Source organism: Ovis aries, chromosome 3 (assembly GCF_016772045.2).
Source record: "Ovis aries strain OAR_USU_Benz2616 breed Rambouillet chromosome 3, ARS-UI_Ramb_v3.0, whole genome shotgun sequence".
NCBI classification, from domain to species: domain Eukaryota; kingdom Metazoa; phylum Chordata; class Mammalia; order Artiodactyla; family Bovidae; genus Ovis; species Ovis aries.
In genome coordinates this window covers 130,490,186-130,516,674 of record NC_056056.1, presented here as the reverse complement: position 1 = coordinate 130,516,674, position 26,489 = coordinate 130,490,186, and the positions used below count along the sequence as shown (strand labels likewise).

The 26,489-nt window shown below is 42.7% G+C and overlaps 1 protein-coding gene across 2 annotated transcripts in view; it reads right to left on the bottom strand.

Moving 5' to 3' along the window:
* The window catches only part of PLXNC1 (plexin C1), a 155,442-nt gene that overhangs the window by 58,816 nt on the left and 70,137 nt on the right, over positions 1 to 26,489 (bottom strand). For both annotated transcript variants that reach the window (XM_060412507.1, XM_015094600.3), the window contains exons 6-12: positions 23,921 to 24,068; positions 20,452 to 20,539; positions 18,077 to 18,179; positions 17,833 to 17,934; positions 7,313 to 7,452; positions 4,286 to 4,465; positions 1,773 to 1,854 (exon numbers count right to left, since the gene is read on the bottom strand). In XM_060412507.1, the coding sequence (XP_060268490.1) occupies positions 1,773 to 1,854; positions 4,286 to 4,465; positions 7,313 to 7,452; positions 17,833 to 17,934; positions 18,077 to 18,179; positions 20,452 to 20,539; positions 23,921 to 24,068 (843 nt within the window). The remainder of the gene's footprint in view (positions 1 to 1,772; positions 1,855 to 4,285; positions 4,466 to 7,312; positions 7,453 to 17,832; positions 17,935 to 18,076; positions 18,180 to 20,451; positions 20,540 to 23,920; positions 24,069 to 26,489) is intronic.

Below are 26,489 nucleotides of genomic sequence, written 5' to 3'. Positions count from 1 at the left end.
CCCAGGCTTTTTTCAGTTACTCCTTCACATATGACCCTACGCAGCATTGCCAAACTCATCAAGGGTACTTACCTCACACCACTCTCTGCTCAAAGATCTTCAATCCCTCCCCTCACCTACAGAATTAAGGGCAACATTTTCAGTCTGATCCTTTCGAACGGCCCAATGTGGTTTTCCAGCCATCCCTCTGGCTCATTCCCAGCCCATCCTCTTGGTTCCAGCAGGGCTGGAATATCACTGATGTTCCCACCAGGGACCTCCGAGCAGCTTTGTCTCCTCTGTACCTGAAATTCCCTTCCGGCTTCCACCTGCCCAAGTCCTAGCATCCTGGTCCACACCACAACCCTGCTGAAATCTGCCCGGTTTTAATTACCCTTTCCTTTAGAAACACACAGTGGGGTGTCTGAGCCAGAAAAGAGTCAGCAGACCTAGAACTTAACGATACCCTGAGCTCTCAGCATTGCATCCCAGTCAATTAGCCATCTCCTGCCATGAAGGCAATGACTCTCTTATTTCTTTTGTCCCCTGGACCTGGGAAAATGTTTTTCCCACAGCAGGTGCTCAATGAATTCTACTTGATTCAGGGACAGCAGTGGGAGGGAGAGCAAGTTCACTTACAAACGCAAGCAAGGCCTCTGGTCAGAGAGTCAACCTATATGACACACTCAGCAGGAGGTGTTGACATCACGGAGACATGACCTGGAGTCAGATACAGCGTGAGGCTTGGAACTGGCTCTGAAGGGGATCAGGACGTGGATGTGCGTCCTGACAAGGCTCTGGGAGGAGTTAGGAAGGTCTCCTGGATCTAGGCCAGAAGCCACACTGGTGCCAAGCAGAGGCCAGGTTTGCGGCCACTCACACGCCTGTTAGCTTTGGCAGGAAGTGGTCTGACTGGGCCTCCGAGAGGCTGTTATCACATCTCTCATGAAGGAAGAACAGAAAGAGGAAGAGAGAATGAGGAGAGCATTCGAGAAGAGCTGATACGTGTACTCAGCAGCCCCAGCCTGCTTCTGAAATCCATCAGTTCCCATGACAAGGCCTGTGTGTGACTTGTGATGGGGCAAGAACTGAGCGGGGATGGGGGCCAGACCCCTGGGTGGGGAGATGAAGGGCCAGAGGCGGTGAGGTCAGAAGGAAGGTAGCAAATCAGTTCAGTGAGACAGGGCGAGAGGAGAAGCACGTGACAGGCTCTCTGGGAGCTCAGCAGGTCACTGCATCTCGGAACAGCACGCTAAGCACAGCGGGACCACCGCCGCCTACTTGTCCCAGGAACACTCATCTTTATATCACACCTCAGCCACTCAGAAGGCATGTTCACACGTGTTCATAAGCACAGTCTCATTACAGGGCTAGCCACAACCCCACAGGGAGAAGATGGCAGCTCTTGCCACATCAAGCTCATTCCTCTTCCCTCTGTGCCACAACTCGCAAACTCCAAGTCTGAGGTCTTAATATTTCCATTAGAGCGCAGATGGTAATATCGTGCAACAGGTAAAACCTTATAACAGCACAAAAGCACAGAAACCAAAAGCATCCCCAACGTGTCATTGACTCAATGGACATGAGTTTGCACAAACTCCAGGAGATTGTGAAGGACAGGGAAGCCCGGAATGCTGCAGTCCAAGGGGTCACAGAGAGTCAAACACGACTGAGTGACTGAACAAGAACAAATATTTTAGTGTGATGAAAACAAAAATCATCCTTGATGATTATTAACTACAACTATTATCACAAAGATTATAACTATTATTACAAAGCAGCTGAAGACTTACGTTTCCTTTCACCTCCTGAGAAAAGATTAGGTTGTCAATTACATCAAAATTTCGGCCCATGATGGTTATATTTTGACCACCACTGCAAGAAAAAAAATATGAGTTTCATTGATACACACACAGGCATTTTGCATTTATGAATAAAACCATCATTTTATTCATAATTAATATTAAACTCAGTTATGTTTGAGAGCAAATTAATAAATTTTGATTTCAAATGCATGATATTTTATGTCTTTTCATGATACTGGCCACAGATCATAGTTTTTTAAGAAACATAAACGTAAAAATTTAGGTTGGATCCTATTTTAATTCTAGGAAAATGCCCAGATTCTTTTCTAGAATTCTGAATTTTATTGTATTATGTTACCCCATATAATTAGATCATCAGCTGCACCTTGAAAAGGTTTCACTAAACAGAATTTTGTTTGATTGCTGTTTAATCTATAGGAAGACTCTTCAGTCTAACAATTTTCAAAATCAAACTCCCAACCTACCAATTACATTTTATGTAGGGAGACAAGGAGTACTTTGGACAAGGTAAAATTATAAATGACATTACAAATCTAAATTCCTATTTGGTAAATCGTATAAATAACAACTATGTCCTAGCTCTCCAAAACTAAGCCAAATGATTTCACATATTCTTAGCACATAATTGCATTTTAGCAAAATGGCCATTAGATGCGAAATAAACAGCTGTCCACAGCTCTGGGGGCCCTCACACCCCTGTTCACTTAGGTCACTAGACACTCATTCCAAGGGACAGGAGTCTGAACAGGTCAGCTCCGTCGGCCAGCCGAGCCCATGATGACAAGACCAGGAGGTAGGCATGAGAAGGCCGATTTGTATAGGGCAGAGGGAAAGCTTTAAGCCCTGAACCTTCCAGCCACTAGAGGGAAGGCCGAGATGGCCTCATGCCAGCCTGTCACCATTACTAGAAAACCAGGCCAAGTGTGGTCTGCCAATGGCCAGACTGCAGAGCTGTGTTCTTGCCCAGGAGTAACCGAGAGACCCTGGCTCAGACTGTCACAGGTGATGAGACATTAGGAAACCTCCTATCTTACAACAAAGCACAGAGCACAGCAAGCCTGGGCCAGGCTGCCCGGGAGCCTGGGCAAGCTGTCTGACTGCCCCACACCTCAGGTGCCTCGTTGGCAAAAAGGGTTATGCATAGGGGACCCAGTAGTCTTGGGAGGATTTCCTGAGTCAAAAGATCTGACACCCTGGGCATATGGGGAGTGTTGCATCACTGTTTGCTCCTATTTATAGGAAGGACTGAGACGCACGGCTGGGAGAACCATGCTAGTGCCTTGGTTTGGAAATGTCAGCTTTCCTCATGCTGCTGTTAGGAGTGGAACTGAAGTCCCAACCTCCAGGACCTCAGCACATGAATCTCTTTGGAGATAGGACCCTGAAAGAGGTCATTAAGGTTAAATGAGGTCATTAGAGTGGGTCCCAATCCAATATGACAGGTGTCCTTACTAAAAAAAAAAAAAAGAAAGAAAGGAGATTATAACACAGACAGGCATGGAGGGAAGACCGCTGTGAAGACACAGGAAGGGGATGGCCCTCCGCAAGCCTAGGAGAGAGGCTGCAGGATAAATCAACCCTGACAGCACCTTGATCTTAGACTCACGGCTTCCAGAACTTTGATTAAATACATTTCTATCATTTAAGCAGTCCAGTCCGTGGTACTTTGTTATGGCAGCCCTAGCAGCCTAAGACATCCACCTCCCACTTCATCTTAAATAAGAATATTAGAAGTGATTTTTTTTTCATTTTCCTTTCCTTTTTTTTTTTTTAAACAAAGCTTCATCTGTAGTTTTACCTAGACAGTACTTTGAAAGTTAGTTTCATGCTGTGTTAGGTGGAGAAACTATCTTTAGGTTTATATTCCCAAATCTTAATGTGAATTTAAATTCAACTAGGGGGAGAATTTTTTTTTCTTAATATAACAGAGTCATCTGCAAGAGTTTTCTTTGGAATTTCCATTTCTCACATAGGGAGTATCTTTGAAATGTAGACACTGCTTCTCATTTAGATAGTTCCCAATATTTCTTGAACTTATTCAAAAGAGCTTACTCTAAAGGTTATAAAATGAAGGCTATATGAAGGAAGAAGTTTGGGGGCACACGCAGGAGTGAAATGTAGTGAAGAGGATTATGTATTTGTATCAGAAACCTAGGCTTAGTTACTACAGTTGAACACACATTGAAAAACACAAACATGATCTGAAGAGAAACCAGAATTTCAACAAACATTTCAGCTGGGAGTTTCCTGGCAGCCACAGCTAAGAATAAAACAAGATGTACTCACAGTATTTACTGTGGTGCTGGGAGGCTACCTACTTCTCAGGTATGGCTTTGTTTTCTAAGAATAAATCCTAAAGAGGAAGTCTGTGAAAATTAAGTTATGATAATTATTTCTATATTTATTGGAGTGAAATCCATGATCTTTATACATATGGCCTTGTTAACCACAACAAGAGAAAAAGACACTCTAGAAAGTACCTGATCCAGGTGGTAGCAGGATATATGAGGGAGCAGTGGGGCAGAGCAATATAAGACAAGGATCCCACTGAAGCACAGTCCCCGCCATCGAACTGGATACACACATCCTTCATTTCTTTGCGGCTCGATGGAAGAGAGAATTGCATATGGGTGGAATTTAGCACGTGGCTAACCTGTATCCTATAAGGGGGAGAAGAGAGCTCTTCGGTGACACATAGCTAGCACAGTTGATTACCTAAGGAGACAGGATTTGAACTTCATTTGAACTACAACAGCTCCTCAACTATCAGAACAGCCACAGGCAGCTACTGATTAATCAGGGCCCACTTACCCAGCATGGGTATTATCTGGGGCCGGGTTCCTTTTGCTTTTGTGCATTTTAATGTTTTTATTTACATTTCCTTTAGATGTGGGGAGAGAATGAAATGCAACCACTGCCTTTAAAAAGCCCCAATGTAATAGGAAGTGCCAAGTGGACTGGGTGTCAAAGTTTATTAAGGAATTGCCACTTATTTTGAGTGTGCTAATGGCACCATCCTTATCTGTTACACATACATACTGAAGCAGTCATGAGTCAAAGGATATGGTGAGATATCCTGGGATATGCTCTTAAAAACTCTAGCCTCCATCTTTTCATCACTCTCAAATATGTGGAGGAGATAAATGAGATAAGATTGGTAAAACGTTGACTTGGAAGTTGGAGGATATGAAGAGGTTCTCTGTTGTGTATGATTGGAAATTTCCACAATGAAAGGCTCGAAAATCAATCAAGCACTTGCAGGGAAGGTGCGGCAGAACCCAACCCTGGGCAGAGATAGACTCTGCCATTCAAAGGACAAAGAGTTCAACACTCAAGTCCATGCCAGGAGCCCAGGGGCCTTGGAATCAACCAGCAGCAGAACTCCTGATGATCTCCAGACAGGAATTTAGCTGGGCCTGTCCTGGGTGCTCTTGAAATCTGCAGGGCATGCCCTCAACATCCTTCGGGAGTCAAAGCAAAGCCTTCTACAGCATTCCTCTGCAGCTTCGTCTCTATATCACATCTACCATGAGCCTCTAAAGCACAAGTCATGAAGACGGGGTTGTGTCTGGATAATGATCAGTATAATTATACCACATGAGAATCGACTATTATTACTTAAAGGCTTTGTACCTGATTATTGACGGTAATACCCACAGCCTTTAAGCAGTAATAACAGATTCTAACAACAAGGCAAATTCAGAAATATTTGAGCCAGTCTGTACTGACACTTCCTCAAATTTACATTCTAAGATTTTATATTCAGAGCAAAGCTCTAGGAAACTCATTGTAAACTGGCTGATCATTAAAATTCAAACTTGTTTATCAATTTTGGAATGAGAGAGGCAGAAATATGGATCATTCCATTACTATTCTTATATTTTTCTCCTTGGAATAATTAGGTATTTAAAAAATGCGGCATTAAGAGAGGTTAGGATTACGGCATGAACTCTGATACAGAATTAACTGGGTATTACGTTTACTGCTTGTGAACTTGGGTTCACTACACAGATGTGGTTACTGAAATGCTACATGCAGAAAGGTCTCTCTTAGTCATTTAATTTAATAACTGCAGTATCTCAAGACACACTCGGAATTGAAATGAGAGCATAAAGAGTCAGAAACAGGGTAATGCTCTAAAAAACGACTTATTTTCCAGTGAAGCTGATTGCCTTTCAGTGAACACACAGGTGTCTAACTTCACTACACAAAATGAAAGATTTTTGCAGTGAGGTATTTAGGCAGGATAAACGATACAAAAATACCTATGTCGCATAGATACAGCCACTAATGTGTGCTGGATAATTCTGGTAAATAGCACAACAGAGAAGCAGAGCATCTAAGGAGTAGCTTTTTCCATCAAAATGACAGACATCCCAAATTTACTGCTAGGAGGGGAAGGGGATGACGGTTAGATGCAGCAAATGAATTAAAACAAAGAATTCAGTATGTAAGTGTGGCAAATTAAAATGCTGTACAAATCTGTTTTAGTAGTTAAGAACCAAAACACCATGCTTCAGTGGATGGTCTTTGACACATTTCCATGGTGAGAACAAACTCACTATTCTACAGCATGTAAATGGCAACATTTTCTGCTTTAAATTAGCCAACACCTCTAAAACTAACAAGCAGAAAAGTCAAATGGTTTATTATGTTATTGTTACTTTATCTCATTTTGGAGAGTAACATTTACACAAGAGTGTTAGTAAAATACCAGACTTTCTTCTCTCAAAAGTTGCATTGAAAGAATGTGTTAGGGAAAAGAGGTCATAGAAATAATGGTGTTCAAATGGTACATCTTTGACCAGATATCTGTGTTGGGGTGTTTTCTTCTTTTTAACACTAATAGATGTTTCATTTAGTTATTATTTGAGCCTGAAACCATTCCAGTACAGCTACTGCTGCTGCTAAGTCACTGCAGTCGTGTCCAACTCTGTGCGACCCCATAGATGGCAGCCCACCAGGCTCCTCTGTGGGATTCTCCAGGCAAGAACACTCGAGTGGGTTGCCTTTTCCTTCTCCAATGCATGCATGCATGCTAAGTTGCAATACAGAGAAGGCAACAAAAGAATAAAATGGATCAGAAAATTTGTCCTCTCAACTTTCAGTAATACATTGGAAGAGTGGCCCTATTTTCCCATCAAATTCTAAGGTACTCAACTATTTTTCTAAGTGATCATCTTAAAAATGATGTCTGTTTCTCAACTCACTTGATTTTGTTCATGAAAACAAATCAGGACCCCAATAGGCAACATCCTGGAATTATTGTATTTTGAGGTGTTGGGGGTTACATGGCACAGATTCTCTCACAATTAACTTCAATGCAGTGCTTAAATTATTTTACTTCTTGAAATCATGTTATATCAAATATACAGAGTAAGTGGCTCACATTGGCACATGGAAAGAAATTAATCATAAAAAGATTATAATCTCAGTGCTATTCCTTTGGTATAGGCTTTAGCTTTTCAGTATGTTACCAAGAATAAATCACTAATATTTCAACTCACACATCCTTATCACAAGTACTGGTTCCTTTCAGGATCATCGTGATGTTCGATGCCTCGGTAAAGTTCGCCCCCGTGACGGTCACATTACTTTTCCCTAAGGTCGATATTTTCTGTGGCTCAATGGACTTAACAGAGAAGACCTATGGGAAAGAAAAGATTAAAACACAAGATCAAAGCTAAGAAGTGGCATTGTTCCAAAAAATCTGTTTATGCACCGCCGTTCGAAGAAATCACTGGGAAATTACAACATTTTGCAAACACAAGCAGACAGTGTTTAATGAAATCAATGTATTCAGGGAGGAGTGCTGCAGATTCTTGTCTCTCAACATGCGACAGCATGAGGTCAAAGCAATTAGTCTTTGTCTCACAAGACAGTTGAAAATACAGTTGAAGAGTCTGATATTCTGTCTGAAGAGTGAGATATCACTAGAGTTCTCAAACATGCTTGCAGCCTCTGGAGGCTCACAACGTAACAAGATGAAGTAAAAGATGAGGCGTCCACTGACTGTAAGTCAACAACAGATTCATCATTAAGTTGGAATAAATGTCATCCAGGATAACTTAAATTCCCAAGAAAGCAGTTCCTATTTTTTTTGTTTGTTTGTTTGTTTCAGTAGGCTATTTGATTCAAGGAATATACAGCAGGGAAAAAAAAAACTCAAGAAACCAACTAGTTAAGTCACCTAATATCAAGTAGTTGGATGCTTAAACTCCTGGAGCTCCTCATTGTTATTCCACATTTGTAGATACCATCTCTTCCTTGGAACCCATTACAAGCTTTATCAGGTTTTTTTTCTATCAAGAAAGTTTCCCTTGGAATAACCCGATAACTGGGGCCCCATATCATGTAGATTTTATGCACCTTACTTCTCTATTTGCAACATCTAACCAAATTCCCCTTTTAAAAAAAGCCCTTTATTTGATGGCAAGAATCATTTTCCCTTTCAAAGACAAACCAATCTTGATCTCTTTCACTTTTCTCTACAGATGCCATTGTCTATCTTTTTGCTCATTGAGTAGTTGTTTTGTAGACTATTTTCAGAAAGTTTATATTCTTCTATAATATGGACCAAACAGAGCAAGATTCTAAGATTCTAGCCCATACAAAGCTCAGCAGATCTTTAGTATGAGTGAATTTTCATGTTCACACTCCTAATATTTGAAAATGACCCCCAGGTCCAGAGATGCTTAATCATGTGGAGTTTGGCTAAGTCATAAATACCGAGTGTATCCACTTAGAGGATAAAGTCTAGGAGGAAGCCACTTAAGGCACTGGGGGAGCTCATGTCCAGCACCTGCCTGCCACCTGCTTCTTCGAGCACCCCAGTATCCACTGCTCCTTTGTATATATGATGCTCATCAGGATGGCCTTGCTGTGCTGCCCGCCCTGCTGAAAGGATATTTTATCATTCTGCTCCTTGACAAACACAGGTGCTATATGGTGGAACAGTCACCATCACTCATGGTCACTGTGGATTGATTTTCCAGATTGAGGTAAATTCATTGTTAATGTCATCACAGCAATGATGTAATGCGACAGGGAATTGATTTCGGTGGCAGAATTTATTTTAATCACTTAGTAAAGGACTTCAGTCCTGTATTTATAGAATCACAGAGGGCCTGAGAGGGTCACTTTAATTATTCTGTTAGAGTTGACTGCATTTTATGGGGGAAATTATCTGCAAGAGTGGTACTTGGAATGGGGGGGATTAGCAAAGACATGGAAATAAATCCCTCGCAAATGTCAAGTGTGTGTTGTATACCAAAAGGCTTACTCTTTGCTCTGACAGGATGCCAGCTAAGTGAACAGGTATTTGTTAAACATCTACAGGATCCCTGGGATGGCACGAGGTGCTGTGGGGGACACAGGACCTCTGGGTGCACTAGATTGGGAGAAAGTAAATTCCTAGATTTGCCTGGAGCAAGTTAAATTCAGTCCATTGCTCGTTCTTGGACAGCCTATGGGGAAAAAAAAAAGTCAAAAGAAGAAGAATATTCCATGACATGTGTAAACACATGAAATGCAAATTTCAGCATCCATAAATACGGTTTTTTGGGAACACAGCCACACCATCATTTACGCATTGCCTGTCACTGCGTTTGCACTATAATGGCAGAGCTGAGTCTTTGCAACAGAGATCACGTGGCTTGCAAAGCCCGAAATATTTACTGTCTGACTTTTCGAAGAAAAAAATCTGGCTGACCTCTGCACTACTGGGTCCACTGTCTTCTTAGGGAAGCAAGAGGCTTTAGGTAAACCTTGATGCAGACTTCACATTTATATCCAACTCGGCTCTGATTCTTGGGTTTCTCTGCAGATAGCCCTTCTCACTTCTTCTACTTAAGACAGTTGATGTCTGCTCAAGTGAAATTTCAAACGCGCCAAGTAAATGCTACTTCTTTGCTTTCAGGAGAGGCTAAAAAGAGAGCCTTCTAACTAAAACAGATTTTCTAAAGGGGGTTATAGTTTGCTCCTTAAACAGCTCCACAAACACCATCAGAGGACTGGCCATGTCACCCGATTAACTTTTTATTTCCCCCTGAGTAGAGACAGTCCTGCTATTTTCAAAAGGATTTTGTTTTAAAACCTTATTGTTGACAGAGGTTTCCATTGGCTGTCTAGGATGGAATCTAGCCCTGGTCTATCTTGTGAAAGCAGATGCTTCAGATCTGCTTGCAGAGAGGGTCAGATTAGTTGTCCTTTGTCTGCTTGGAGAACCTCTTTCAAGTGAGTTAAAGTGCTACCAAACAGACCTCATTAAATAAACAGCTCAGATATACAAGAAAAGACAGTGTGCCTATATGGCTGTACTATATGCCTACAATTCTTAGAAATACAACACTTGCTATTTTTACTGATAAATAGTCTTTAAAAATCCAGTACATACAAAAGGCCAAGAATGATCTTGCCACACACTCAGTATTCTAGATCTATTTCTGTATTTGAATCAAGACTTCATTCATAACCTGAAATGAAGTAGCAGGTCCCATAAGCTGACACATACAAGGGGTTAATTTAAAAACATAATCTAGCTTGATGCAAAGAGATCATTCCTTACAGCCCTATGGAGTGAGATTCCTCCCTCATCCTATGCCCAAGGATTTCCATTTAACAAATCAAAACACCATTGGCTCTAACCCTTAGAACCCTGGGTTGCCCAACAATTAACCTCAGAACAGTCTACTTCCTGTCAGTTACATTTTAAAGATTTAAGCGTTATTTTTTAAATGGCTGTACAATTTTAAATTATTTAATAAAATATTTGGAACTCTGGCTGCTCACAAGTTTAAATCACTGCCTATTTGATATTAAAAAAAAAGCACGTTAGAAACTGGTTAATCAGGTGATTGCAGAATACCCAGTTATTTTATTTTTTTAAAAAACAGAGTCATTATAAGACACTGGAAATAGCACAACCACTAAGAACCAGTTATCTTTGGAAAGGTCTAAGAGGATTACTCTTGACAGGAAGAGTACCTTTTGTGAAACCTGACATCAACACAATGCAAATTACCATGACATTAATGGAGAAACTACCACTATGATTGAAAAGAATATTAGCGAGAGGTACATTAGGAAGGCTCAATTTATTAAGACCAAATTGTACTCTATTAATCTGTTTCCAAAAAAAAATCTGAATACAGGAAAGCTCTCTGTAGGCCTGGACCTGAATCAACACTCAGTAAAACGTTTCTCAGATTTTCACTCGTGAAATCAGTTCAAACGAGACTGGATAAAAAGTCAGATGGATTCAAAAAAAAACCAGCTGGAGATCTGAAACCAAAGGACATTAGAGAGATGAAAGGTAGCACAACTAATTAAAGGAAAGTGCCTTATAGGGCCCTACAGGGGTGAGAATTTGGTTCAGAATTATTTAACATCTTTATTAATGACCAAAAAGGATGGAAGTAATATATTAATGAAATGTATACATTGAGAAGAGTGGTAATCAGCAGTGGAGATGGTAAAGTGTAAAAAGAGGTGAGATGTAGAAAGAGAACACCAAAATACAGTCCCACCAGAGGAAAATGAGAGCGTTAATGGGAACAAAAACGTTGTGTCCATCTGATGCTCAGCCCCCAGCTGAATGCTTCTTCGTGGCCCACCCATCCATGAAGGGACTGGTCCTAGGGAGCTTGAGATGCAACCGCCACTTGGTCCTGGCAATTATCAAGAGTTAGAAGGCCAACTGAGATGGAGCAGGAGGCCTCCAAGCGGGTGACAGACCAAAGCCTTCTGCAGAGAGATCAAGGCTTGCTTCTCTGACCTGGGGGACTTGAAGGGGAGGCTGCCGAGGCCAGTCCATCAGGCAGCAATTCTCGGTCACTGAACCTTCTGAATGTGGTTCCTCAGACCTGGTTGAGGCGCCCAGGACTCTGTGACCAAGGTGGCAATGCCTCCATTCCATTAGAGACCCCTGCTTGCAGATTTAACCCCACCAATCAAAACCCATCCCTCTGTTGAGCTTCAACTTCAATATGAGATGCTTGGTGCTCCCCTCTCCCGAGGGCTTTGGTTTCCCATCTCAAGCCTTCTCTGCTCTTCCCATCTTGGGGGAGACACCAGGCTTGCCTGAGTCTAACTCCTTTTCTTCGACTATGCTCCAACCTATCACCCCATCCCAAGTCTTCAACACTAACACACACGCCTGACAGCTTGCCCAGGCCACCCAAGAGAAGTCCCTTCCAGACTGACTCTTATAATTGATACTACATTGAGGTCATGCAATATATGTGGTTTAGTTGCTAAGTCATGTGCAACACTTGTGACCCCATGGACTGTAGTCCACCAGGTTCCTCTGTCCATAGGATTTCCTAGGCAAAAATACTGGAGTGGGTTGCCATTTCCTTCTCCAGGGGATCTTCCCAACCCAGGGATTGAACCTAGGTCTCCTGTATTGCAGGCAGATTCTTTACCAACTGAGCTACAAGGGAAGCCCCATGCAGTGTATACTAGTGGTTAAAGCCGTGGCTTAGACTGCCTGGGTTCAAACCTACTGACCCTGTGCAAGCCAACATTTGTCTATCAGGTGGGGAAAACAGGTCCGTCGTAAAGCTCCAATAAAGGGGCACTTTGAGCTCAGGATATAACCCCAAGCTTCACAAATACGGGCCACCCCTAGTCAATTTTGCACATTCTGGCATTCCTACTTATGGCTTTTTCTGTCGTACACACTAAGAAGCTTCATAAAAATGCATCCCCAACTATTATAAGTTCTTAAAATTCCACGAGGGCACATATTTTGCCTCTCTGCCCAGCACATAGTAGGTGTTCAATAAACATGTTTCAAATGAATGAATACGAGAGCAACTGGCAGTGAACCCCACAGCATGCAGCTCAGTGCCAGGCCCACAGAAGCTACTCAACAAGGCACATGTTAAACTTGACTTTGCTTTTTAAGGCAGGGACCCTGAATGAGGTGATTTGGGTTGACTGTGAGGAATTAAAATGCACATCATACGTGATGGAGGAAGGGAAGAAAACTCACAAGAAAGAGAAGGAATGTGAATCTCCCGAGAGCAGGAAGACATGGCTTTGTACCATGCATTTCTACCCGGCAGTGATAAGTATAACAAATATTAGAACAACCTCATATCACAGACCTTCACAACCTTTCCTTGAGGACAGGAAAGACAGGGCAGTCACCTCTTCTCTTGGCAGGTGGAGGCCCCAGATATAAGATTATTAAGAAAAGGAAGGAAGAGAGGTTAGGGCAGGGTGACAAGGCCAACTGTTTCTGACAGAGACTGGCCCTGACCGTTGAAAATACTTTCCATCCAAAGGACAAATATATTGATAGATTTTTAAGTTATTTGCCCTATTCCGGTGAAGCGGCTCCTAATGAAGCCCCCTGGGTTCTTTCTGGTTTGACATCGTTAAGTCCGTTCCTGGTTCCCATGGGGGAGCTGCCATGATACTAAGCTGTGGTCAAGGGATGGCTCACAGGGTCATGAGAGAGCATGAGGACAACAGAGCCAAACAGGGAGTCAGCCAGGAGCCCTCTCCCGTAAGTTCCACGTGCTCACATGCACGCTAAGTCTGAGGCGCTATGGACTGTATAGTCTGCCAGGCTCCTCTGTCCATGGGGTTCTCCAGGCAAGATTATTGGAGTGGTTTGCCATTTCCTTCTCAGATGAGTTCATTCATGCATTGAAAAAAAAAAAAAAAAAAGAGTCTTGAAGAGCCTTCTACTGCTGCTGAAAAACAAAATGTAAGGCTCTATAGACGCAGGCTCCAGGGTCATTTCAACCTTGTTCTGTCCCATAACTTCCTGCAGCCTTCTGCTCCAGCCAAACTAAATCACTTGGGGTCTCCCATAAGGGGTGCACTGGAATTTTCTGTGATGCACTATGCTTTCGCAGTGCCCGGGCCCTATGCTTAGAAGACCCACCCCGTCTCCAGGGGTCTCTTCCCTTAACTATCGGCTGCATGCCATCTTGCATCAATCCATCCATCCATCCATCAAAGACTTAACCAACTGCACTGACGAAGTGTTTTTAACTGCCAGGCCCCGGGCTTACATAATCAGGAAAGACTAAGACAAGGCCCCGGGCACAGAGAGGCTCTCAGCGTTTGTGTACTTCCTGGTACCTTTCCTGGGCTACTATTTCCTATATTGTATTCTTATTTATGCGCTTATGTGCATATAAGATTCTTAAGACTGATGACCAGAGATGCTCCTGGTTCACGTGTGTCCTCCTCATGGCATCCATGGAGCTCTGCGTATTGGTATATATTCAGTGCACAATCAACACCTGTAGGGATCATCAATCCAAGCTCAGCATTAGGACACCCAAGACTGTGTACCATTCACTCATATCTCACGCCCCCATGCCTGGCACACAGGAAGCACTCAGTATGTATGTGATGTGGAAGACGCACCGAAGGAAAGCCTTCGATGGCTTCTCTGCTGGAATAGTGTTCAGTGCTTCATTCAAAGCCAACCTGAGGGCCACACTGGAAATCTGGATTTACACATTCCACGTGATAAGGAAAAGACAGCCGTGTATCACAGAGCATGAGAAATCCATCCGGTGACAATCCTCCATTCCCAATAGTCCATTCTGAACTGAGTCATTCATTCATTTCTGGTCATGCCATGCAGCTTGCCAGATCTTAACTCTCCAGCTGGGGTCTGAACCCACACGCCTTGCAGTGGCAGCACGGAGTCCTAAACACTGGGCAGCCAGGGAATCCCCACGTATTTAAAGAAAACATTTCAGCATCAGAAAGACGTCTTTCACCAAAGGTCATGCACAGAGAAGCCCTGAAGACAGGTCTGGGCTTTTGTTTATTTCCAGCTTTCTCCCATTTCCTTGGTGACCCCAGTTCTTTCAACCACATATGTTGAAAGGTTCAAGAAGACATAATACAAGAAACCAGGATGCAGTGACCTTATTTTTTTCTTTAAAATAAAAATGTAAAAAGTCACTGCCTGAACCATGACTTAGCAATAGAAAGGGACACATTATTGATGCATAAAAGAATGTGGATGAATTGCCAGAGAATTATGTTGAGTTAAAAAGACCAGTTCACAAAGGGTGCCTCTGGATGATTCCATTTATACGAAATCTTTGAAATAATAAAATTACAGAATGAAGAACAGATTAGTGGTAGCCAGAGGTCAGAAACAGGCAAGGGGGAGGGAGGAAGGGGCGGGGATGACCACAGGCAGGCAACACGGGGGGACTGGAGGTGACAGAGCTCATCTGTATCTGCACTGTTGTCACTGTCAAATCCTAGTTGCGACATTGTCCTGTTGTCTGGCAAGATGTTACTGCTGGGAGAAACTGGGTAAAGGATATATGAGACCTCTCTGTATTATTTTCTCACAGCTCCATGCAAATCTACATTATCTCAGAATAAAACGTTTTCTTTCAAAACAATCACAAAAAAGAAGAACAAAAATCTCAGAATGCACACTTTCTGATTTCAAAACTTACTGCAAAACGGTATTTTATGGGTATAAAGACAGACCTCTAGACCAATGGAATAGGATATACAGCCCAGAAATAAACCCTTGCATATATAGTCACATGATTTTCTGATAGGGGTGCAAAGCATATTCAATGGGGAAAAGGACAGTTTTTTCAACAAATTGTCTTAGGAAACTCGATAGCCACAGAAAAGAATGAAGTCGGACACCTACCTTATACCATATATGCAAATTAACTCAAAATGGATCAAATAACCTAACTGCAAGAATTAAAACTATAAAACGCTTAGAATAAGAGTTCATGACATTGGATTTGGCAATGAAACCTTGCATGTGACACCCAAAGCACAGACAACAAAATTTAAAAAAATAAATTAGACTTGGACAAAATGTGAAACCTCTGCGCATCCAGGATACAATTAACAGAGTGCAATGGCCATCTATGGAATAGGAGAAAATACTTGCAAATCATATATCTGATACATGGCTGATAGCTAAAGTATGTAAAGAACTCCTGCAATTCAACAACAACAACAAAACAAGCAACCTGACTATAAAACGGACAGAACGCTTGAATAGACATTTCTCCAAAGAAGCACACAAATGGCCCGCAAGCACACAAAAAGAGGTTCAATGTCGCTCAACAGTAGGCAAACGTAAATCAAAATCACAGGGAAATACCACCTTTTACCAAAGTAAGACGGTTACTATTTTTAAAAAAGTGTTGGCAAGAATGTGGGGAACTCACAACACTCAAACGCTGTTGGTGGGAATGTAAAAAGGCCGAGAGGTAAGGAAAACAGAACGGTGCTCCTAAAGAAATTAAAGACAGGATTATCATATGATCCAGCAATTCCACTGCTGAGTATATACCCGAGAGAACTGAAACAGGGTCTTGAAGAGGTATGCGTACACATCCATTTATAGAAGTATTAGTTACAATAGCCAAAAGATGTCTGCAATCCAAGACATCAATGGAATGATAGACGTGTCCATCAGCGGATGACTGAATAAACCAAATGTGATATATACAAATAATGCGACATTATTCAGCCTGAAAGGAAATCCTAACACATGTTACAGGATGGATGAACCTTGAGAACATCATAGTAAGTGAAACGAGCCAGTCGCAAAAAGACGAAGCCTGTTTGATTCCACTTCATCTGAAGTACCTAGAGTAGTCAAATTCACAGAGAACTGAAAGTAGAACAGTAGCTTCCAGGGGCAAGGGGAAGGGAAAATGAGGCGTTACTGTTTAATGGGGACGGGCTTTCAGTTTTGCCAGCTGAAACATGTTCTGGGGATAGACGGTGGCGATGCCTGACAACAATGTGAATGAACTTAACACTACTAACTTGCACACTTAAAAGTGGTGCATTTTGTGTTATATGTGCTTGACCAATTAAAAAAAAAACTGAAACAACAGCAAAAGAGAAGTTTAATTTTTTTAAAAGCCACTGCCTTTTTGATTTAAACACCTGTCACTACGCCTTAGTTTCATCAACCAATGAGAAGAGTCAAGTGGCTCATCATTTAATAAAACCTCAAAGACTTAAAAAGTCTGAAGAGATTGGCACACCAAGCTTTTCTAATGCCTCTAATTAACTTCATAATCCATTTTGATTCACATTCCCTCTGCTTGTTACTGAATTCACCTACATGTACTCTCAACTGTTTGGTGGTGATTAAAAATGTGTTACTTATTTATATTGGCACTTGACCTTAAGTAGCAGCAAATGGATGTGTCAAAGCCACAGATTAGTCAAGAAATAGAAAACTGAGCCTTTAAGAACAAAACATGCTCCTGTGTTTGATTTGTCTGCTCCCACTAGACCCAAGGTTAATGAGAATAAGAACTTGTCCTTTTTCGGTTTTCACTGCATAGTAGATGCTCAATTAATTTCCCTTGACTGAACGGCGCCAGCATTTGTGTGCTAACTGCATCAATCTGCCCAGAAATGTTTCCTTGGTTATATTCTCTCTTCCAAAACACGTCTGTCAGTTGAGCTTAGTGACTTACTATGAAGAAAATAAGAGGAATTTCCGAAGAAATTTTCATGAAAAGTATTTTTTCAGGAACGACAGTTTTGAGACATGAAGAGAAATGTATATTTATTACATAGAAACAACTCTTTGTTTTGACACTATTAACTACTGGTCAGATTGTCTCTACAAAGAAGAGCAGTTCAAAGAGATTCATTTGTATGGTTTGCATAGACACGCCCAGCCCTCATATACCCCTCAGAAATGCAATCATAAATGTGGTTAAAAACTGAAATCCCCTCAGTGCTATGTGCTCTAGATGTCCCTCTAACTCTTCCTGAGATCACGACATCAGATTTAAAGTTTGACTTCTACCAGAACATCATTTTTCACAATTACAGATTTTTAATTTCTTTTATGTGAGTGTGCAGCCTCTGATGTATTGAGCCAATTAAATGAAACTTGGTTAAAAACCAAAGGTAAAACGGGAATTTGGGTAGAAAGCAAAATAGGGAATTTTCAAAAGGAACCCAAAGTAGCAGATGTTACTGCCATTTAAAGGGGGATTTTCCCAGCATCAATACAAAAATAGGGTCTGACCTGCAAGCCCCAAGTGGTTCTGTTACTCATATTCTCCTTGAATCTTCCTCCTCCTGCTGTTTTGGGTGGTGTCCATTTTTGAAAAGCCACTGGACAGAGGTCCTGAAACGAAGAACATTCCTTCAACATCCCAATGGGTAGAAATTCAGAGTTTGAAATAAACACAAAATACAGGCTAGGGCTGGGTGGTCACAAACATTTATTTTTGGTGAAACTCTGTAATACCCAAAAAATGTCACTTTACCTGGTTCCTCTTGTAATCTGAAGGGTCACAAGCTGTGAAGGGGTGGATGCATTTTCTCTCACTTTTACACCAGGCACAGCCAGTTCGGATACATCCTGGACATCTGGCAACACAGAAAACCAATGTAATTCCTGCATTTTTAGGAAAACACACATCCTAGAATTTCCCTCTGTGATGCTGTGTGTAAGGATTAAAAACAAGAAGAAAAAAGTCCCTAGATAGACTGTGATGAACCCAGGGGAGACAGGACCGTTCTTTCAGGCTAGGGACAGACCACTGACTTTGCGCCCTGCTCTGGGCAGCCCTCGGGGCTGACGGACCATCCGGACGCTTGCTAGGAGGTTGCCATGGAAACCTGAAGCTGGGGTCACCTGCTGCATTGGAAGATGACAGGAACCCTCTGAATCTGTGTCTGCATCCGGTTCTGCTATTCATTTGCCTCAGGTAAGCTTCCCTCTGGACGCTCATTTCCCCATCCCCAGTAAGCCCACCCTCACTGGAGCAGGAACACCGCCCAGTGCCTGGAAGGTGGGAAACTAAAAGTGCTACCTTGGCAAGCGGAGGAAACAGGGTGCCACTGTTTGCTTTTTAATCAAATTAAGGAAGAATTGTGTCGACTAATCAAACAACCATGCATGGATAACAGCGGAAGACTTGAAAAGCACTTAATAGGATAATCAGTGTTCAAGCAAGAACAGTAAAAATGGAAATTGAAGTGGGTCTGGAAGTGTAGCTAAGGGAAGCAAGAGAGAGCTTTGGCCTCCGGGACAAGGAGAGGACCAGATCAGGCAGAGGGGGACACATTCGCATTTCAGATATGCTTCCAGAGATGCCAAGGCAGTTTTGGTGCCTGACCTACAGAAACTGCAGTTTTGGTGGGAGAAAGCAAGCAAGCGCAGGCTTGCCTAAGTGTTTACCAGGCCATCGACACGCATTCAAAGCAGGCCTGCGCCTTGCGCCCTGCTTGCTAACCCTCAGGTGTGATGACCTTACTAAGTGCTTTCCAAAAGGGAAGTAGGTACCCAGGGAAAGGGCAGGAAAGGGTGGGCACTCACCCTCTGGGGAGCTGTGGGTCTGAGATATGGTTCTTAATTACCTCCTTGTGCACCCGAGGCAAGCCACTTCTTTTCGCCAGGCTTTACAGTTGGAGGTGGGGAGCTGTATCGTGTTTAAACTCTCCTTGAGCTATACAATTCTGTTTAACTCTCTCCCTTTTTCTCCCCCCCCCCCCCCATTTTCATGGACTTTTGAGGCTTTCTGTAACAAGTTTAGCTTTTCCCCTCCTTGAATTCATTCTGTTTGTTGGAAATCACTGAACTCACTTTCAGAATGCCGAGGTGGTAAAGGTAAAGTCCGGCAGCTCCTGTCCATATAGGTGTAGGGTGGCCTCCCTACTCAGCTTCCAGTTTGTTGCCTTTTCCCTGAAGAAACAATGGTTCCCAGGCCAGACCCACAGAAACCTACATTTGGCACTCATCCAGTTGGTCAAGCATACCACTGAAAGAACTACGGAATCACTAACAAGACAGCTTCCTATCATTTCCATGGAAACGTCCATCCCATTTTCCAGTTGGAAAACCAGGAATCTGGGAAACATCTTTTCTCTGCCTTCACTCTGCTTTAGAAGCAAGGAGGGAAGTGCGGTCCTAATTCAGGGGGGTATGCAGCTCAACAGGGCCAAACATGGTACAATAATGTGGGTCATGAATAATACGTTCTTTTTTTAAAAATTATTTATCTGTTTATTGATGGCTGTGCTGGATCTTCATTGCTGTGCACAGGAGCTTTCTCTAGTTAGGGTGGCTTCTCTCATTGCACAGAGCCGGCTCGGTAGTTGGTGGTGCATAGGCTCAGTTGCTCCAAGGTGCGTGGAAGCTTCCTGGATCACTGATCGAACCTGTGTCCCCTGCATTGCCACTTTACCACTGGACCACCAGGGAAGTCCTAACTTGTTCTTCTGATGACACAGACTCCCGCCTTTTCTTGTCTTTTAACTGTGACTTCCTTTTACCTCATGCTCCACTCTCTTCCTTGACTCAAATTCTCAAAGTCATTCTGATCTACAGATAACCTAGCTGCACCCTTTTGCCTATTACTTCAAGGCCACCTCTGGGTCGGGGGAAGATGTATTTCCCTGTGGGTAAAACACACCCAGGCACAGTCGTTTGCCTCTTGGCTGCACCACCTCACTTAGTGGGGCTTGAACAAGCCAGCTGATGAGCTCAGGGGCCCTCCTATCTCCCATTAGGCCACGGTCCAAAAGGCGCCTTGGTAAGTTCTCCTCCACAAAAGAGTTCTTTAGGAAATCGGAGAGTAAAGCAAATAAATAAAGTAAAACCAATGAGAGAATATTTACATTTCAAATAAAATCTTACTCTCTTAATGATGAGCAGTTGGTAAAGTTGAATCTCTTTGACACACGCCAGGAACCGAATGAGAACGTCACGTTGACAATTAAAACATCTGGAGCAAAGAGGGAAAAGCAGTCACTGACGGCGAAGCCCTGCTATCATCAAGCAAAGCCGGAAATACAGAAAATAAATATTTTTTGCCTCCTCCCCATACAGGGTGGAGTGTGCCAGCTGTTTGCTAACATTTCCATCAGTATGTGGCCTCTTCCCTGGGGCCATTCCCATCAGGCAGCCGAAGTGCACAGCACAAGCCTCCAAACAGACCCCAGCCTACCTCGTTCCAGGCCTCCCATGGATAATCACTAGGAAAAAGCCATTTCACAGCCCATTTGCAGCTCATCCTCTCCCCAGAATCACTATCTCAGCTTGTAATTGGCCACAGCATAAGAATAAAACAAGTCACTGAGCAAGAACTGCCTAGAACATGATAACCAGAATGTTAGAGAAGAAAGAAACCCTGCATCTTCAGAAGAACCCACACTACAAATGTTTACACAACACACTCCGAAGTGTGGCTCCGGTGGGCTGGGAGCCATGATCTTCTTGGAGTCAACTGTTGCCAAATGTATGAGGAAGGATTTCCTTTTTGCTTTTGAAAACCTACCCATCAGTTAGAAAACCCCCAAAGGATAAAGCAATATGATCAACAGTGTGCTAAACCACCATGAGAGAAACAGCCTATTTCCTGTATCACTGTAACTTACATCCTCTATCCAAGATGATTCCTAAATCTGGTTGCGTATCAGAATCACTTGAGAAACGGATGAAAATACAGATTCCAGGGCTACATTCCCAGATACTCTGACTTGGCAGGCCTGGGGTGTGTTGGGAATCTGGGTTTGTAATCCTCCCCATGTACTGTACTGACTGTATTGCCAGGTTTGGGGGCAGCAGCCCAGGGTGGTGCCTTTCAAATCCCGTTGTGTCCAGGCACCAAGGCACTCTGTGACATTTTCGTTGTCCCCCATTTTGGTATTAGTATCTTCTTCCTTTTAGGAATTAATGGGGAGAGCAGATGATACTTTAAAAATGAAAAGTCTTTCCTTGACAAATTAATAAGTTGGCCTAACTTTGTCGGTACCTCTAGTTTTCCTGCTGAAATATGATCAGTGCTTGATTCCAAAAGTCTGAGAATCCTTACTTTAAGAGGCTTCTCTACAACAGGAACATTCATTCTGAAAGCCAGGATGCCACATAAAATTCTGCTCACATAAAGTGGAAATGATAATGCTCGGTTCCAAAGACAAGGAGGTTTGGAGGGCTGGCATGACCTCTCAGCAAGAGCATTTGAATAAGACACTTGATAACTGTTAACAGAATGAATGTATGGGCAGTAAGCACTGAGGGACTCCCAGTGAAACATACACGTCATCGGGATCTACAAGTGTCCAGTGACAGAGACTAGCAAGAGTTGTACTTTCCTGCATATCAACTGTGCACAAAACACTCCTGGGAAACCTCACAAGGAAATGAGTATATATGATCTCAGCCCTGAAAGCATTCAGCTATTCTAGAAGAGACAAAAAAAATTTAGGTGAAACAGCAACATGACAGGATAGCCAAGGAAATACCTTATGAGTGGTTCAAGTTCCATGCATCACCCGGGTACCAAGACTGGGTGCATTTCGGTGCATGTCGGGGGGCAGAGGGAACTGGAATGATTAGGATGATTAGAGCAGAATCCATCAAGGCTGTTATGGAAGAGATGACTTCAAAGCAGAAGGGAGATAGAATTTGGTGAAAGGCATGAAGCTACTACAGACTACAGACAAAGGTTTGGTAATGGCCACTGACTAGCTGGGTGCAGGAGGTAGGAAGTGTGTCTGTTTGCCAGCTCAGAATATATAAAGCATCCAGAGAAAAGGGCAGACGAACGGTTGGGTGAAACTGACAGAAGCTTTAAAAACAATTGACTACACTATAAATCAACTGCATTTCAATTTAAAACAAAGATTAAAAAATGTTAAGAATGCAATCAATTAGCTTTTCACGGTGATCTCAAATACTTCGGAAGCTTATGTTCCAGGTGAGCAAGACCTGCATTTTAATAACCATGCACTTGGCTCCACGTCTTTCTCACCCAAAGGAACTCATGAATCCTCAGTTCATACACTGTAACTCCTAGCCATCTTTTGTTAAAACTTAATTTTTATTGGAGCATAGTTGCTTTACAATATTACGTTTCTACTGCACAGCAAAATGAACCAACAAAACATACACATACATCCCCTCGCTTCTGGATTTCCTTCCCCTCCAGGTCACCACAGGGCATTAAGCAGAGTTCCTTCTGCGACACACTATGTTAGTCTCATTAGTTATCTGTTTTATACATAGTATCAATAGTACATATGTATCAATCCCAAACTCCCAATTCACCCCACCCCTGACCATCCTTTGAATCCACCCACTTCTCTTCATCCTTATCTGCCGCCAGCTACTTCCACTCTCAGTCCCCTCAACCTGAATCACTGCAACAGCTTCCCTTCTGTCAGACTTTTCCGAATGCAGCCCTTCCCTCCTCCAGCCCTGTTCTCCACCTGTGGCCATTCATTCCACAAGAATGAATTGATCATCAATGGCTACTTTGAGCCAGACACTTTGTACCTTCTTTGGTATCCGTTTTCTGTCACTCCACTCTCTACCCCATTTGACTTGGCCACATAGAACCTTTTTTTGGCTCCTTAGACAAAGCTTTTTCCTTCCTTTGGTGGGTCACACTAGCTGGGCTCTGCCTGGAATACTGCTCCCCTTTTTCTTTGTCCAGCTCAATGCTACTCATCCTCCAAGAAGCTTTCCTCGCCCTCTCGCTGTTCCCCCGAGTCTAGTTAGGTGTCCTCCTTGTGTGCTTCTCACGCGTGTTCCCTGCACGCTGCACACGGCTCTGTCAGGTGCTGGTCACTTGCTGCTATCCCAAGAGGCTCTGAATACTGTGAGCAAAGAACAGATCAGTCTCTCTCAGTCATGGTGTCCCTACCACCTAGCACAGTGTCTGGCTCACAGATGCTCAATAAATATTTGTTTGAATGAACGAATGCAATGAACTTCAGATGATAAAATATTGGCCATTTCCTTTTCTCATCTCACCAAGGGCATTCCCAGCTTTTCAGATCCCTGAACTATCTGAACCATCCAGGAAGGGTCAAGTTCAACGGTCTCTGGCTTGCCACTCACCTAAGCAACTTGAGGGGGGATTTGCCAGCCTCCATCCTTCTCCAGCCACAGGCGACAGTGGGGGCCTGCGGCCACAGGAGGAGAGGAGCAAAGGCGAGGGGGACTGAGGGCGGGTGCAGGGAGTGGGGAGAGGGAGTCTACAGGGTGAGGCTGTTCAAATCCTGCCATTTGACCTGTTGCCCTGGGCACTCTGGGCTCACGAGGTTCTCTTGCCTTCTTCGTTCGCTAAGAATGCTGATAAAAACCAGTGGAGCGCACGTGCCTTTGTAAGCTGTTCTGGTCGGGATGTTGCAGGTACAGGTCTCATTGTGCACGCTTTTGCCCTTGCAGAGCATCCTGCCCGTGTCCACGTTCTTCACCACGCACTCTGAGTGCCTTGGAGAGAAGCTCCCCACCACCGTCACTGTCGTCTGTGGGGAGGAAAATACAGGAACCAAATTATGTGGTGTTCTTCCGTCATCTCTATGCACCCTAGAGCTTTAAAGGAACTGACCTTCTGATTTGCCACAAGAGAGTTTCTTGGATTGCTGACGCAAAGAAAGAGATGTTTTATTGGCTATTTAATTTTCTCTATTGTGAGTCGCATATTCATATTCTTAGGCCATTTTTCTGCTTTGTATTTTTTATCAATTCTTAAGAGCTCTCTGTATAGTATAGATATTAATCCTTATCTGTCATATTTCTGACACTATTTTCTAATGTACTGTTTGTGTTGTATTTTGTATGTGTTTTACCCTATATGTTTTTATGATCAAATACAAAGTTTATTGTTATAAAGTTCTTCACAACTCTTGCTTGTGGACAAATATAATATTGTTTCACCATCTTTGTTGTTTTATTTTTTAAACATATCTTTAATCCATCTGGAATTTATTTGTAATCAAAGGATAAGATATGGGCTCAACTTTATTTTTACACAGATGGTTAATCAGCTAGGTCACAAGCATTTATTTTAAAAAAAGTTGCTTTTCCCAACTGAATGGAAATACCACTTTTCGCATGTATTAAATCACCATATACCTACAAGTTACTTCTGAACTTTGCCCTGCTCCAATTATCTATTGATCCACTTCTTTCCCAATGTCATCAAATTTTCAAGACTGTGGATTTAAATATATTTATGGTAAATCTATTTTTATTTTCGTAATTTTCTTAGCATTTTCTAGACATTATTTTTTCCATATGAACTTTAAGATCATTTTACCCAAATAGGGTGACGGGACTGTGAGTCTAACTGGAAAGGTACTAAATATATGCATTAATTTTAGGAGATTTTCTATCTTTATGATATGAAGCATTCTCATCTAAACACAAATTGTTTTGTTTATATTTAGGAGGCAGAAGCTGTGGTGGGGAGAGCAGGAAAAGGAGGGAGGAGGAGGAGGAGGAGGAGAAAGAAAGCAAAGAAGAAGAAAAAAAGAGGAAAGTTAAAGAAAACAACATGTCAGTGGGAGACCCGTTTTGCATCAGGTGCATTCAGGGGGTCTGGTGGGGAGGTGGGCTAAATATTAGGGAGGTGGGAACACAGGCAGAGATCAGCTTATTATCCGCGATGAAGAGTGGCAGTCCCTCACCACTGGGAGGTGTCCATCTTCTGTTAGACTCCTGATCTCTGCCCAGAGTCTGCGCGGCCAGCTAAGAACCCACTGTCTCTCATCCTTGGATAAGCTCTATCTGTTTTGCTCTGGGGTTTGCACCCCTATCTTTTTACTTTAAAAAAGTTCTGTGTCTGAGCCACAGAATCATGCTGGAAGAACACAAGTTCTTACAGTCCAACATCCACTGAGCTGAAGTCCAGCCATCTCCAGGGGACCTGAACCCCCAGCCATCCCCACCAGCTCCTCTTCAACACCTGGCTGAAGTCTCCCTCATGCTTCACCCCTGCATTTCTCCCTGGACTGCACATCTCAGCGTATGACCGTTATCACCCGTTACCCTGTCCACAAGTATGTCTTAAATGGAATACACTGGTCAAACACGATAATGGAAGTATCAGAAAGTTTGTTAAAGTCCTGTTTTCAGTAGCTCCTGTAAGTTTTCCACATTGCCTTCAGTCCTCATATGCGCAGCATTTACATAACTGTAATCATTGCATTAATTTATTTCATAGTGAAGTGAAGTCGTTCAGTCGTTTCCAACTCTCTGCGACCCCCATGGACTGTAGCCTACTAGGCTCCTCTATCTATGGGATTCAGTTTATTTCATAAACCTTTATCAAACGTTAAAGATGTGCCGTGTGCTACACAAGGTATTTGCTACTTCAGTGAAGCAAGCAGCTATAGTCCTTACCCTCAAAGAGCTTACAGTCTAGCAGAAGTGTGCAAAATTTCACTAGACTAAAACTGGAAGGTCACACAGGATTGAGATCACTGTTGGTGGGAGTGCAAATTGATACAGCCAGTATGGAGAACAGTATGGAGATTCCTTAAAAAACGAGGAATAAGACTACCATATGACCCAGCAATACAGCTACTGGGCATTTACCATAAGAAAACCAAAAGACGCATGTAACCCAATGTTCATTGCAGCACTATTTACAATAGCCAGGTCAGGGAAGCAACCTCTATGTCCATCAACGGATGAATGGATAAAGAAGTTGTGGTACATATATACAATGGAATATTACTCAGCCATAAAAAGGAATGCATTTGAGTCAGTTGTAGTGAGGTAGATGAACCTAGAGCCTATTATACACCGTGAAGTCAGTCAGAAAGAGAAAAACAAATATATATTAATGCATATATATGGAATCTAGAAAAATGGAACTGATGAGCCCATTTGCAGGGCAGGAATAGAGATGCAGATATAGAGCACGGACTTGTAGACACAGC